We start from the raw sequence: 14,429 nt of genomic DNA, 5'->3' as shown, positions 1-14,429 counted from the left end.
ATAAAGTATTTTTTACTTGAAACCCTAACCCGCTTTAACTAAATTGTTCGAATTATCGATATGAATACGCAGTATGTAATATCCATAAGCTTCCAGAGATTTTTTGACAAATACTGCGATGCTTGCCTTTACAGAACGAAAATATAGCCTGCGCTAAATTATGAGGGCGGTCCGATAAGTACTTAGCCTTACCGCCGGTGGCGCCTGAGCGCAAGAGATTAAAAGGAGTAATATTACTAAAGGGTGATCCATTTCGAGGTTCGAGTATTTCTAGAGAAAACTGGCGAACGAGTCGTGTGATGTTTCGTCTCAAATCCGGCAATTGTGTAAATACTCATTGAGCCATAAATGGATATCTTCGCTGAACAAAATTTGGCTCGAAAACGTCGGATCTTCTTGGAACTTTTCAAGAGCCCATAAAGCAAATCGTCTCTCCACGGTTTTCGTGTACACTTTCAACTACGGCTACAGAATATTCTTCACTGCGTGCTTAACGTGATCTATTCGGTCGAATTCATTGGTGATTGAAATTGAAAATTTGGTTTCTTGAGTTTTAACGTGATAGCACAGGATAAAAGTTCACGGTCTTGTGTTGACAGATCCATAAGACTACAAGCAATGTTCGACGCTGTTTAAGTGCAATCCGAAACAGTTTCTTCGTTCTTTTGTGATGGTCGCAGAAACAAGGATAATTTAATATATGTGACCTGATCTACGGAAAGGGGGCTTAGGTGTCAAAAAAAGGGAGAACAATTAATGAGATAACGAGAAACTGACGATTATTTTTTTCCCTTTTCCCAGAAAACTAGTTTTCGCACGTTATCTCCCTTTTCGTAGACCAGGTCACATACATATGTACATTAGGAAACACGAAACAGTCGAAACAGTGGTATTCACCCTGCGATCCTGTTTCGAGGAAGGCGAAGGCTTCCTTATTGAAAATGTGTGTCATTATTTTACTATCACGAATCATTGGACTAATTCTATACCGAATGGCAGAAAATGCCCACGATTTTCACTGCTATAAAAATCCTTAAAAAAATCTTTCCTGACCGTCAAACCTGGCTCACCATTCACTTCAGAATTTAAACGATTTTGTTGCGATTCAGCAGATATTCACAGATGGAAAGGCGGTCCATAAGATTTTGGCGTTAACACGTATGACACTTATTTGAATGATTCCAAACGTGTTTTTTACAAGTTTAACTCCTAGGCAATCGAAATGGTGTACACATGTTGGTCGGATTCAACGATTTACATTATTTATCGAAATGCTTGACAATTGGTCTTCCCAAGCGTGGCGCATCTTTGTTTTCGAAATTACCGGAAGAGAATTGACGAAACCAGAATTGCGCCTAATTTAGTCTTACTTTAGGGGCGAGTTGGACAGGGCGCAGGGATAAGCATCTTTACGGATTGGTACAACTTAAATAATCCAGAGGGAGGTGGTGGTACAAATCGTTCAACCTTATTACTAAAATTCACGTTCTGTAAAAAATGTGTTTCGCGCGCTTCGCTCAACTTATGTTCAACATAATCGGCCTATTGAGCGTACTATTCGCAACACCATCACACATCTTGAGACCCAACATTAATTATTGGATAATATTCGACGGAATCGACCACATCCAGCATGCAGTGAAGAAAATTTAGCAGCCTTAGTAATCGAGTCGGTGCCATTCGCTGCAACTTAGACACACGCATGGAACGACTTGGCGCATTTTATGTCGAGATATTAAATTGAAAGCGGACAAAATACAGCTTTTGCAAGAACTGAAGCCGCTCGACCTTCCCTTCGCTCTATGGGCTCTTGAAAAGTTCTAGAAGATCCGACGTTTTCGAGCCATATTTCTGGCTCAATGGGTATGTAAACAAGCTGAACATTTTTGAAACTTCATCCAGAAAAAACAACGGTTTGGTGTAGAATCATCGGTCCATATTTATTCAAAAATGATGCCGGTGAGAACGTAACCGTCAATGGCGACCGTTAGCGCTATTATTTGACGCTTGAAATTGAAGCTCGTGATCTCGGTGACGTTTGTTTTCAACGAGGCGGTGCCATTTCACACACATCGCATCAATCAATGGATTTATTGAGAGAATATCGGTGAGACAGATAATTTCACGTTTTGGGCCGGTCGATCGACCACCAAGATCGTGTGATATCACACCGTTAGACTTTTTCTAGTGGAGATATGTAAAGTGTAAATTCTATTTTGACAATCCTGTTTTGATTCAGGCCTTGGAGCAAAACATTACGCGTGCCATTGGCCAGTTACCAGTCGAAATGCTCGAACGAGTCATCGAAATTGGACTCAATGAATGACCCTCTAAGACGTAGCCACAGCCAACATTTGAAAGAGATAATTTCAAAAAATAAATGCCAAAGAATATTCTTTCGAATGATAATAAACATTCCCCACTAAATTTGAAGTTTCTGTGTTTTTCCTTTGAAAAAGTAGGGAATCTCGAAATGGATTACACTTTATTTATATATACAGATCTTATATCTTAAGATTTCGTCAAAGACAGGGAAAGCATTCCTTGGCTTCTGATTGTATCTAATTAATTGGATCTATTTCACATCAATTCAACAAGAATAACATAAGAACTCTAACTGTTAACAGGTCCCTGCCTCATCAGCAAACATGCCAGCAGACTAGAAACTAACTTAACAAACCACATCCTTAGGGAAAATATGTAATACTCCTTTATTAATAAACTCTTTCAAATCCATCAGGTGATTTATTGATGTCCACTTATGTGGGTATATCTCGAAAACCGCAGCTATCACTTTAATAAACTTAACCAATTTTCAATACGGGATTAAAAGCATTCAAGTCACTTTAAGAGATTAAATAGACACTTGTGGTTTTACAACAAATCGCATTTATTTGTAAGCATGAACTTTCTAAATTCTCCTCTGTGAGCGATACATTCAAGAGAGTATTAAATGGCGAAGCGGCTGTACAACTATATATATTATACCAGACAACACAAGCTATGGTACATATACTCATATTAGCAAAGGATTTTAATTATTCAGTTGTGCGGGTGTGTACATGGATGTTTGTGTGTGTGTTGCAATACAAACTTTTTCAGCATCAAACGTCGGAAAATTTGTATACGCCAAGGAAAGTTGAAAGGAATAACCTGTGGCAAGGCTCTCGTTTGACGTCTGCGTACAGTTGTAGGCACGTGAATGTGATCCAATGGCGTGTATATATGGGTGTGTGTGTGTCGGTTGGAGGATGAAACGCAGCGCAGCGGCAACAATTGATTTAAGTCATTAAAATTAATTGCAAAACAAGTAAGGAAGTCGGTGAGTCGTTATGTCGGTCGGAAAGGAAATACCAAATAGGATTACTGAGGGGCAATAGTTGGTCGAAGTGTAGACAGACATGAGACTAGGAGACGAGGAGGCTAAGTGACTAGGGACACGAGCGTCGCCAAGGATGCGCCTTGCCATTCATGCTCGGTTAGAAAGTTGTAGACACATGTTGCAAATTACAAGTGAGTCTGCGACTGTGAGAGCTGCCCACTCACTAGGGGTGGTGGTACGTGATAGTGGGTGGTGACACGTTTGCTGTTGTGGCAATGCGCCGCTCATTCTTCATGCGTTGCTAATGAACGTCAATGCGTGGCACATGGCAAGGCAAACGTGTGTGTAAACGCTTTAATGAGTTGCAAATGCCTTCGCTATTCCATTTTTTTGCGTTGTTAGCCTTCATTCAGTCATTCGTGCACTAGCTCGCACTGTTTTTCATGATCATAAGTATATGATGATAAGATGAGACACAACAGCCGGCACTTGAATTCATTCATGGCATGAATGTTAATTTTTTATAAGTGCACGTGCCGTCACCGACGTGTGGGGAGGATTATACTTATATATATGAACATACATACATATCTTCGATGTTGATGAACGAACATACATGTATGCAAATACCATATAAAGGGGTTTTCAATAGGGAACTACAAAAGTAGGCCGAAGGGAGAACAGCGACGCCATATTTTACCCGCACCTTTGACATTTCTTTTCAGTAAGGTGTGAATTTCATCATGGAAGGATATACGATCCAACAACGAGTCGAAATATAAAAATTTACTAACGAAATTCGGAGTCAGTGGCCTCAACCTTAAGAGCGCTACGTCTAATTCATGGCCGTCATAATCATCAGGAAGACCCAAATCAGTCTCTCACACGTCGTCGTTCTCAAATGTTGGGGATCCTGTGACATCGTTCTGGCAAGTTTTGCGAGAAAATCTTGGCCTACACCCTTACAAAATCAAATTGACGCAAGAACTGAAGCCGCTTCACCACAGGAATCATCGTATGTTCGTTGGATGATATGGGCTTGGACAATATGTGGTTTCAATAGCCACACAGCAGCGAAACACAGTCACAATCGATTTATTGAAAACCAATTTGGTGAACGTGTTATCTAACGAAATGGCCCAGTCAATAGGCCGCCTCGGTCGTGCGATTTGACGCCGTTAAACTGAAAGTATTCCCTGTGGAGCTACGTCAAGTTTATGGTCTATGCCAATAAGCCAGTGACGATTGATGAACTTCGTACGAATGTCGAACGTGAGAATGCAGCATTATCGGTCGATTTATGCATGAAAACCGTCGAAAATTGGGTTCAGCGTCTGGACTTCTGCAAGCGTGGCCGTGGTGGCCATGCAAAAGAAATCGAGTTCCATACATAATGGCATCGAATGTACTTTCACAGGAATTTTTGTAGTGCTCTTATTGAAACACCCGTTATATGCTTGGTAACATTATATTTTTACAATTGCAGGTGACTTCTGGAGAATGTTCGGGATTATAGTTTTGCATATTAAATATATTCCTTTTAAGGTTTGGTATGGCATTATATTGGATCGGATGGGCAAAACTTGTATGAAACGACGTGTTGAGTTTTGGATCAATGCTGAAAGGTTTGTAAAAGTCACTCCGGGGTATTCTGTTCGAAAATCCATTACAGTATTGTTCAAGTAAAACTGAACGTTCCGAGTTCTGAATTGTTAAAGTTATAAGATCTTTGATTTGATCATATAAAAGTATGTAGAGAATGGCCGATATCTTGATAAAGAAGCTCACATTCCTGTGAGAGACTGCGTTGAAGAAGGGGTGAGTTTTTTCACAGGTAAATCGAAGTTAAGAGGGAGAGTAGGAGGGGGTGTCATCTGTTGGGAGATCTCCATCAACTCTAGTTTCAGTCTACCGGATCAATGTAGCGTCTTTCACACGAAGGTGGCTGCCATCACAGTAGCAGTAGATGTACTGCTCCGAAATGCAGCTTCCTTCAGAGAGGTGCGTATTAACTCCGATAGCCGGGCCGCTATACTGGTTTTGACCTCGCTGACCTTGCGTTAGTCAAGGAGTGCATAACGCCATTAGCAATAGCTTCAAGCTTCTTCCACATTAGACTTGTATAGGAGCCCGGTCACAGCGAAATCGCCGGAAACTACAAAGATTGCTAGGCATGGCACCCTGTCCCCTATTTCATTCGATTGGAAGCGATATCTTCTTGTTTGGCGTTGGATCTTTGGACGTGCAGTGTGCTCAGCAAGCGCTGGTCAACAACAACCAGAATTTGACCCAGAGCGAACCGTAAGAGGCCCTCTAAACTGCTGGCTCTTAGCAAAGCCAATGTCGTCCCAAGTGTTGGTATCCTGACTGGACACTTTTCAAAGATTTACATGGGGTGCGGCTAAACATCGGTCGGTGGCTGTCAGACGCTCTTTTTCAAAGCTGTGTGGAGGAATGTGAAGTGGAATCATTTTGTCACTACCTTCTTTATTGCTCGGCTTTTTCCACACTGTGATTGCAATATCTCGGTAGATACACCTAACGAAATAGCTGGGATTGATATTAACACTTTGTCGACTTATGGGGTTCTAGTCGTCAACTTTTAGGAGTTTAAGGGTAACACAAAGGTCAAATATCTGTCCAAGTAAGATCCATCTATTTTAGATCAACCATACGATATAATTCTAAACTAATCTGATAAAGAAGAGCTCTCTGTTCGGTAGTGAGATATTTCTAACAGGAAAACGTTGACCACAGTGTTTTCAAGGGATTGGGGGGCCTTTGCAATTTAGGGCGCAATGTTTCTTTGGCGGCCGTGGTGGAAGATAGATGGACAGTGTTTCAGACAGACTGAAAACTTTGTTTCGCCTTAAACAAAAACATATTTTTATTATGAAATTGGATTTTATTATTTAACTTCGATGCCATCAAGGGTAGTGATCCGCTTTTAGTTATGTTCTAACTTTTCGATACCATTTTTGTAGAAAAATACATATTCACTTAAAAATAGGTTAGGCGATGAACTCCTCTTTTTCGCAGAATTTCATTCTAGCGTGTAATTTCTTGAATCTGAAGGCAGGAACAAGACGCTGCGGACTACATCCGGGGAATACGGAGCCAAATTAATGAAATGTTGCCATATTTTTGATTGATAGCACGGTATTTACTGTGTTTTCATTCTTCGAATTTACCAATATACATACTGTTATAAAATAAAAACTATCTCAGAAAGCCTGACTAAACTACTACTATATATTTTTAAAAATTTAGTAAGTTTTCGAGCTTTCTGCAAAAATATGTGGTTCTTATCCTCATAGAAACCTGATTGGAGTACGAAAAAAACTATATTATAGAAATTCGAAATTCCAATTCCCAACTCTTATCAAATTATTTCTAAATCCAGCTTTTCGATCTACCTCATTTGCATAATTTATCCATAAATATGAAGAGGCATGAAGTACAACGCAGGTGCATGAGCAAATGTGCACAAGTCAGCAGCAATGCAGCCACAAATGCCTCATTCGCAGCCATCAGCGGTGCGGTTTGTGCGCGGTATGCAGCCACGACAAGCATGGTCGTTTAGAGAGTATAATGATCTTGTATGTGGCCAAAAGCTGCCGCATTTTCAAACAAACATAGCAGCATGTGTGTTAATGCCACAACCGGAATGTGCGTGGTTTTGCCCTTTAACCTCTTTTTTTCATGACCCTTCAACATGCCCCGCTTCAGCCCGCCGGATCAGGAGTCTGCCTCCCAGCTTTCACATTCAACACATTCACACACGGACTCCATGCAATACTCACTTTATGTAGGGCTGATGCAAAGCCACTAAACTGGCGTGGATGCCAACGCTAATGGCGGCCAAGTGGAAGTAATCGAACAGCACCGGCAGATGGTAATGGAGCCCTCGACCTGGATGGAAATTCAGCTGTAAGGTGCGTGTGGAGGCCAATGATAATGCGCTGGTGCCGTTTTGTTCGCCAAACCACAACTCCAATTGCAATGAGAATTCCGCACGTTCAATGGATTCCTTCAAGTGACGGCTGTCAACTGGAAAAAAGTGAAGTGAGCAAAAGAGAAATGAGAAAATCGAAAATTAAATGCTTACTAAAGAGAAAAGCGGATTTGCATGCGAAAAGGTATTGCTGCTTATAAGTAAATTAATTATGCTTTTTCTTTGAGGTAATTAACAGTAATTGAGGAATTAGATTTACAAGCTTCTTAACACTGAGAGCTGTTGTACTCAACTGAAATCAAAAACTTCAAATGACATTTGATTAATATAGAAATTAATTTATATGTTTCTTCATGCGGTGAAAGACTTGACTATATATCACAACCTAACGTCTTAACGACAGTGGGGAGAAAATTATTGCAAAGGTATATCTGGCACACGTGATTTAACTCGCTATATAAACGAATTTTTATGTGTCGACGTCAAGTCATATTGATTTCCGGATCTATTGCACTCATAGCTAGCAAACTTCCTAAATAAAATGCATCAGTTAACGTTAAAGCCCATTTAGGATTGATATCTTCATTTGGAAAGCTATATCAACAAAAGATCCTCGGCTAACTTCAAGTTCCGTCGATGGCACCATACAGAACTGTTTGCATATGAAGATCAGATATTGCTGGAGAGCATATACCTGTAATAAAAAGTTCTCCATCCTTTCTATTGAAACCTTGTTGATTACGTTCTTAATTTTAGGCGTAGATATTGCTTACGAGGTTCTTCCTTCTTTGCTTGCTTTTTGCTGTTGGGCGCCAATGGAATATTCCAAGTGTACCACCTGGTCTTTTCAACGGAGTGGTGGTCTTCCTATTCCACTGCTTCCCTCAGCAGTTACTGCGTTGGATACTCTCAGAACTGGAGTGTTTTCATCCATTCGGATGACGTGACCTAGGCAGCGTAGACGCTGTCTCTTAATTCGCTAAACTATGTCAATGACGTCGTATATCTCGTGCAGCTCATTGTTCCATCGACTGCGGTATTTGCCGTTGCCAATGCGCAGAGGACCACAAATCTTCCGCAGAACCTTTATTTAAACGTCGACTCATCAGAAGTTGTCATCGTCCAGGCCTCTGCATAATATAGCAGGACGGGTACGAGTTAGTTGTAGAGTTTAGTCTTTGTTCGTCGAGAGAGGACTTTACTTCTCAATTGCCCACTCAGCCCGAAGTAGCACCTGTTGGAAAGAGTTATCCTGCGTTGGATTTCGATGCTGTCGTTGTTGTTGTTGTTAATGCTGGATGCTAATGATGGAGAAGTCAGACTTGTTATGGCCAATGATATCGATGTCATCGGAATACGCCAGCAGCTGTACACTCTTACAAAAGATGGTACCTTCTCTATTTAGTTCTGCAGCTCGAACTATTTTCTCCAGAATCAGGTTGAAGAAATCGCACGATAGGGAATCACCTTGTCTGAAACCTCGTTTAGTATCGAACGGCTCGGAGACGTCCTTCCCGATCCTGATGGAGCTTTTCGTGTTACTCAACGTCAGTTTACACAGCCGTATAAGTTTTGCGGGGATACCAAATTCAGACATAGCGGCAGTTCCTTTTCGTGCCGTCGAAGGAGGCTTTAAAATCGACGAAGAATTGGTGTGTGTCGATCCTCTTTTCATGGGTGTTTTCCAAGATTTGGCGCATGGTGAATATCTGGTTCGTTGTTGATTTTCTAGGCCTAAAGCCACACTGATAAGGCCCAATCAGTTTGTTGACGGTGGGCTTTAATCTTTCACACAATACGCTCGATAGAACCTTATATGCGATGTTGAGGAGGCTAATACCACGGTAGTTGGCGCAGATTGTTGGTGTCCTTTTTTGTGGATTAGACATACTTAAATTCCAATGCTTGTAAAACGACGTCCATTTAAGGTTATCTTAAGTTTTGGAAGTAGGGAAAAGTCAGACGGAGCCATGTTTGGCGAACATGAAGGCTGGGGCATCGTTATAGTATTGTTTTTGGCCAAGCAATAAAAACACGTCTAACTTTAGTAGCTGCTAAGTCCTAATCCTAATCTACATTTAAAGTCAGATTCTCTATAAGTTTTAATTATGGATTAGCGAGTGACTAAATATGCCGCCGCGGCCGTGATCATGGCTACATTCTTGTATGAAAACTATTAGTTTTTGTTCAGTATGAAAATGCATTCTTCCGAAAAATATGTTACTTTCAGGCACTTCTCAAGAAAAATTCAAGTTCTTTGAAAAAATTGATGGTTTTGCCAATGCAAATAAGCTCTAAATCCCCATGAAATTGTCCCAGTGCTTTCAGCAAATACTCAAATACTTTAAATGTACATTTCAATATTTATAACAGCGTTCTCATTTCGGCTGGTGAAACTGAAGCATTGTAGACGACTTAAGTTGTCTTTCCACATTTTTTATTTCATTCAATTCAGGGTAATGTACTATTTGGTTTGCACAGATTTGTCTTGGCAACGTCAACACACCACGATGTGAGTCCACTTAACTGCGCATTCACGGTGAGCTAAATAAAGGCCCTATACGGAATACAAGTATATATGTATGTGTGTATGTGATATACAGTATATTCCGTATGCATAAATTTGTTATTTGCGAACTTATGCACAGTTGAACAAAGACAACACCCACGCGCATGTGTATGAGATGCGTACGAGAGCGGTCCGATAAGTACTTAGCTTTACTTATTATTATATCGTAAAAGCGAATCGGACCTGAAGTTTTATTTTGACTGCGTACAAAACCAGACGCCTCAACAGATTTCAAAAATTGAGAATGAACAATAACGATCGCTTAGAATTTCATTTTTGAAAAGGAAATGTCGTAGTAAAATCAAAAACCGCTTCGATGTCATATAAAATGGCTTATCTCCTTCGGTGGGGACGGTCAAAAATAGGAATCAGGAGAAAGAACTACTTGCATATTTCATATGTTGGACATGAGAATGTATGATAACGATGGGCGCGTTTAGTGCCGCGTGTTTTATTCCGAACAACAAGCGCAACCGTGCGATCACTTCACCGCAATGTTTGAAGCTGTTTAAGTTCGATTTGAAAGAACTCCTGCTTCATTTCGGAACTGTCATAGGATCAGGGATCCATTTATACACACCAGAGACCAAGGAACACAGTAAAAATCGGCTGGAAAGATGATAAATACCGTTTCCTGAGATTCAAAGGGTATGGTTCATACTGACTACTTGAAGAAGGAAAAAATTGTCATAGCGTTCTTTATGACGAATTATTGCACCGATTCGACGCCGAATTACAGAGAAAACAGTACTAATTGGCAAAAATAAAGTATTTTTCTGGTTGCTTTCCACGGTTGTTGGTAAAACTGTCACAGAGTTTTGCTTTGCCGAATTATTGGTTCAATTCGATGTCGGAATTATAGAAAAAACAGTCTCATTTGGCAAAGAAAATTACTCTTCCAACATGACAACAGATTGGCGGTTGTTGTGCCGCTGTTTTCACTTCCAAATTGGCCTAACTAGGTTACGAACTTCCACCTTATCTACCGTATTCTCTAGATATGGCCTCGTGTGACTTTTTCCCTTCAAACCTGAAAAACTACCTCGCCGGCCAAAAATTGAATCGAATTTGAAGGTTATAAGCCTACTTTGTAGATCGCAACGAAGCTTACACTGACGTGTTTAAGAAGTATCGCTGGGTAAAGTGATCGAACTAAAAGCTTTGAATAACCATTTTTCTTTCATGAAAATTTTCTTTTTTCTTTAGTTGGCTAAGGACTTATCCGAACACCCACGCATGTTTTAAAGAAGAATGCGTCGCACTGGCATCAAATTTCTGCACTCATATGTGCATTAGAGTACTCAAATAAATTCATTTTTGCATTATATATCTACATATATATATATGTATAAAACCGACTGTGTGCGTTTGCTGGAAAATATTTGTATAGAAAATAAATCTCCAAGTTAGAATGGCGGATGAAAAAGTGAAAAATGCCACTTGCATGAAAAGTGTCTGTCTGTCAAACGGTCTGTGCGTCTCAGAAAGGAGTATTTTATACTTCAAATAATACAAGAACACACATGCTAGTATAATACATAAATATATATTATGACAAGCATGTTATTGCGTTGCGCTGTGGCAACGTGCGGACGGTGCTATCAACCGCAGTCACAAACAATTCCATGCAACTATTGTATTCGCACAATAGCAATAAGAAGTGCAACAACAATAGTAACAACACTTAAGTCAGTTGGTGGCACTTGTTATGCCCAAGTACCACATGAGTTTTGCAATATATGAAATTCATTTAATGTTTCCCCTACAAAGTGCATATAATTTAAGTACAACTTTCTTTCTACTCGAACATTACAGCGTTTACGACAAATTAACCACTTCTCGAGAGGAGTTGCCAACATACCTATACAAATAATTGTATGTAAATGCAAATTTTGCAATTTCAGTGCACTGTGCATAGGAGCTATATATATATTTGCTTTTGAGATATACTGAGTGTCATCGTCGGTATGTAAACGTTGAATACATATTAGAAAAAAACTAAAGAAAAAACTAACTTCGTTGTATTCGGCAGCTATATGCTCCAATATCAGCGATTCCGGGCAGAAAAAGATGTGTGTAATATTTCAGATCGATATCTCGAAAACTGAGGGAAAAATTCGCGTATATACAAACAGACAGACGGACATGGCTAAATCGATTCAGCTCATCCTACTAATTATTTAGACATATACATATTTTATAAGGTCTCCGACTTTTGCTTCGGGGTGTTACAAGCTTCGTAGCAAACTTAATAAAATACCGTTTGTTACACTGGTTCCTGGTTTGATTGGTATTTGCGTTTGATTTAAATCGAGCAAGTTGTTCTTTAAAAAATTAGCCTGGTTTGTAACACTTTAAATAATCTTACGGCCATCTCGGGTAGTATAGTAATGAGCTTGGTACAAATATTTTTCTTGCGCTCGTCAATGGTCAGACGACGGCAACGGAAAGCAAGAAGGGAATCTTTGAGGAGAACTGTGCCAATGTCACATCTCTTTGACAGCAGACGTTAGGGAGTTTTTGTTACAGTCTCGCAGCGAGACAAGGCATGTTGTTTGTTGAAACCAGTGAATGTCAAGAGTTTTTTCAAATATTTATTTGCAGATTGGTTCCAAAATCACTAAATTTTTTTCGAAAAACATCGTCGCATTAACGTCTGGGAAACAATGCTTTTCAACCACCAGGATGTCATTAAACGTATTATTACTGGCGATGAGCCTTGGATCTATGCTAACGACCGAGAAACAGATGATCAATCAACCTAGTCAAATATCAAGATTATGTTGACAGTTTCCTTCAATTATCGAGGTGGTGATACCGCACTCTTTCCGTCGCACTCTTGAATCTTCGTGAGTTTTTTTTTGGCAAATTTTCAACGAATAACGTACCACAACCACGGTATTCGCCTGATTTAGATCCGGGTGACTTCTGGCTATTCCGGAAATTTACAACTGTTTCGAGGATTGGAAAAGACGTTGGTACAAGTGTATTGGTATCAATGGAGATTACTTTGAGGGGCACGACAAAGATTTTTGAAAATAAATTAAGAATTTTAAAATCATGAATAAAGGCTTACTATGATTTGCTCATAGTAGTATATTATAGGTCATAGACTAATTTAGTTGCTTTACCAAATTTTGCTTCGTTGCCGAGATAAGTATACATATTTAAATCAACCTAATTTGTTTAAATTTTAAATAACAAATTTCATAAACTCAACTTAAAGGGACAAAACTTAATATATGGAATATTGAAGCAAAGTGAATCAGAGGGAAATCATTATATTAGATATATGGGTCTTAAGAGGAAGGTCTGCATTTGAAATTCTTTCTATTTCAATACGTAGATCTCACAGCTTCAAAAAGCCATCCATAGGCATTCGGAATACATATTCCGGGTTTGAAAAATTAGAGTTGCGTTATAAGAGAACTCGGCGTGGTTTTATTCCAATAACGCCAACTCTTATAATTTAATATAAAAATGTAGTGTATTAATCACCAAATTTTGTTGAATATGTTCGTTTACGTTCTGAATCATTAGATTTCGCCTAAAGTTGGTCGGTGTCCCAGCTGTTGTTCAATAAAGGGTAATTGATGAGATTTTAGTTTTGCAATGTTTGTGTTATGGATTTTTCGCATTTGAATAAAATCATATTAGCGACCATGAAATTTTTATAACTGAAGCTAGATTCAAAAATATTAGTCAGAAATAGTCAAAGTATTCCCAACTGATCAAATAGTTCCTTATTTAAATTGCTTCTTCATTGTACTAAGTATATATACTTTACTCAAAAAATCAAATACATAACAACCATAAAGATGAAATGGGCAAAGGTAATAAAATTTGCTGGCACTTGTTGAATGTAAGTATACGAAATGAAATGTGTGCTAGCGGAAAAGGTGCCCCAAATCCACTTGCCCAAATATGCCACTTTTACAAAGCACGTGTTGCGTATTAATTTACAATTATGATTGTTGTTGTACTTAAAAATGTGGCACATTAAAAAGTATTTTATTTCGACGCCGTTTTTTATACATTTCATGTCGGCAAAACTTATTCTAAGGTCCTTCACGTCAAACGTTTTCAAACATAAGTACCCTCAAATGAAATCAAGACTTGAGCCACTTTGAATTTTGCGTATTTTTCGCTTCCATAGACACAAGTCGCTCACATAAAGCCTTCACTTGCTTTTAAATGCATAAAAAGGAAAATGGAGGAAATGACCATTAATATTTTATGAGCGCATAAAAACGTTAGACGAAGTATCTCTTGATACTTACGGTCGAGTTGCTAAATTGCAGTGTGAGTGGATGTAGAATATATTGTTATCATTGCGAGTACCTATTAAATTTTGTAGCACTTTTAGTAATGTTTATGAATGTGTTGCTGTTGTAAAATCTTGTCTGAGTATCTACTGATTTTCTTCGGTCTGTAAAAGTGGTGTGATTAGTGACTGGATGCTCTGAAGCTAGGCATTTTATGATTTGTATGATTTTAAGATTTTATGATTTAATATTTCAGACTTTACTTTATAAAGTGAAACTGCGGCAGTAGAATTGTTCGAATGCAATAAAATCGTGTAA

At 39.1% G+C, this 14,429-nt stretch overlaps 1 protein-coding gene across 3 annotated transcripts in view; it reads right to left on the bottom strand.

Annotated features, from left to right (window-relative positions):
* Window positions 1-14,429, bottom strand: part of LOC126763285 (protein FAM135B) — a 71,353-nt gene that overhangs the window by 6,644 nt on the left and 50,280 nt on the right. For all 3 annotated transcript variants that reach the window (XM_050480613.1, XM_050480615.1, XM_050480614.1), the window contains exon 4: window positions 7,126-7,372. In XM_050480613.1, the coding sequence (XP_050336570.1) occupies window positions 7,126-7,372 (247 nt within the window). The remainder of the gene's footprint in view (window positions 1-7,125; window positions 7,373-14,429) is intronic.

Source organism: Bactrocera neohumeralis, chromosome 6 (assembly GCF_024586455.1).
Source record: "Bactrocera neohumeralis isolate Rockhampton chromosome 6, APGP_CSIRO_Bneo_wtdbg2-racon-allhic-juicebox.fasta_v2, whole genome shotgun sequence".
NCBI classification, from domain to species: Eukaryota; Metazoa; Arthropoda; class Insecta; order Diptera; family Tephritidae; genus Bactrocera; species Bactrocera neohumeralis.
Note: the sequence above shows the minus strand (reverse complement) of the source record. Positions and strands in the feature narration are given on the sequence as shown.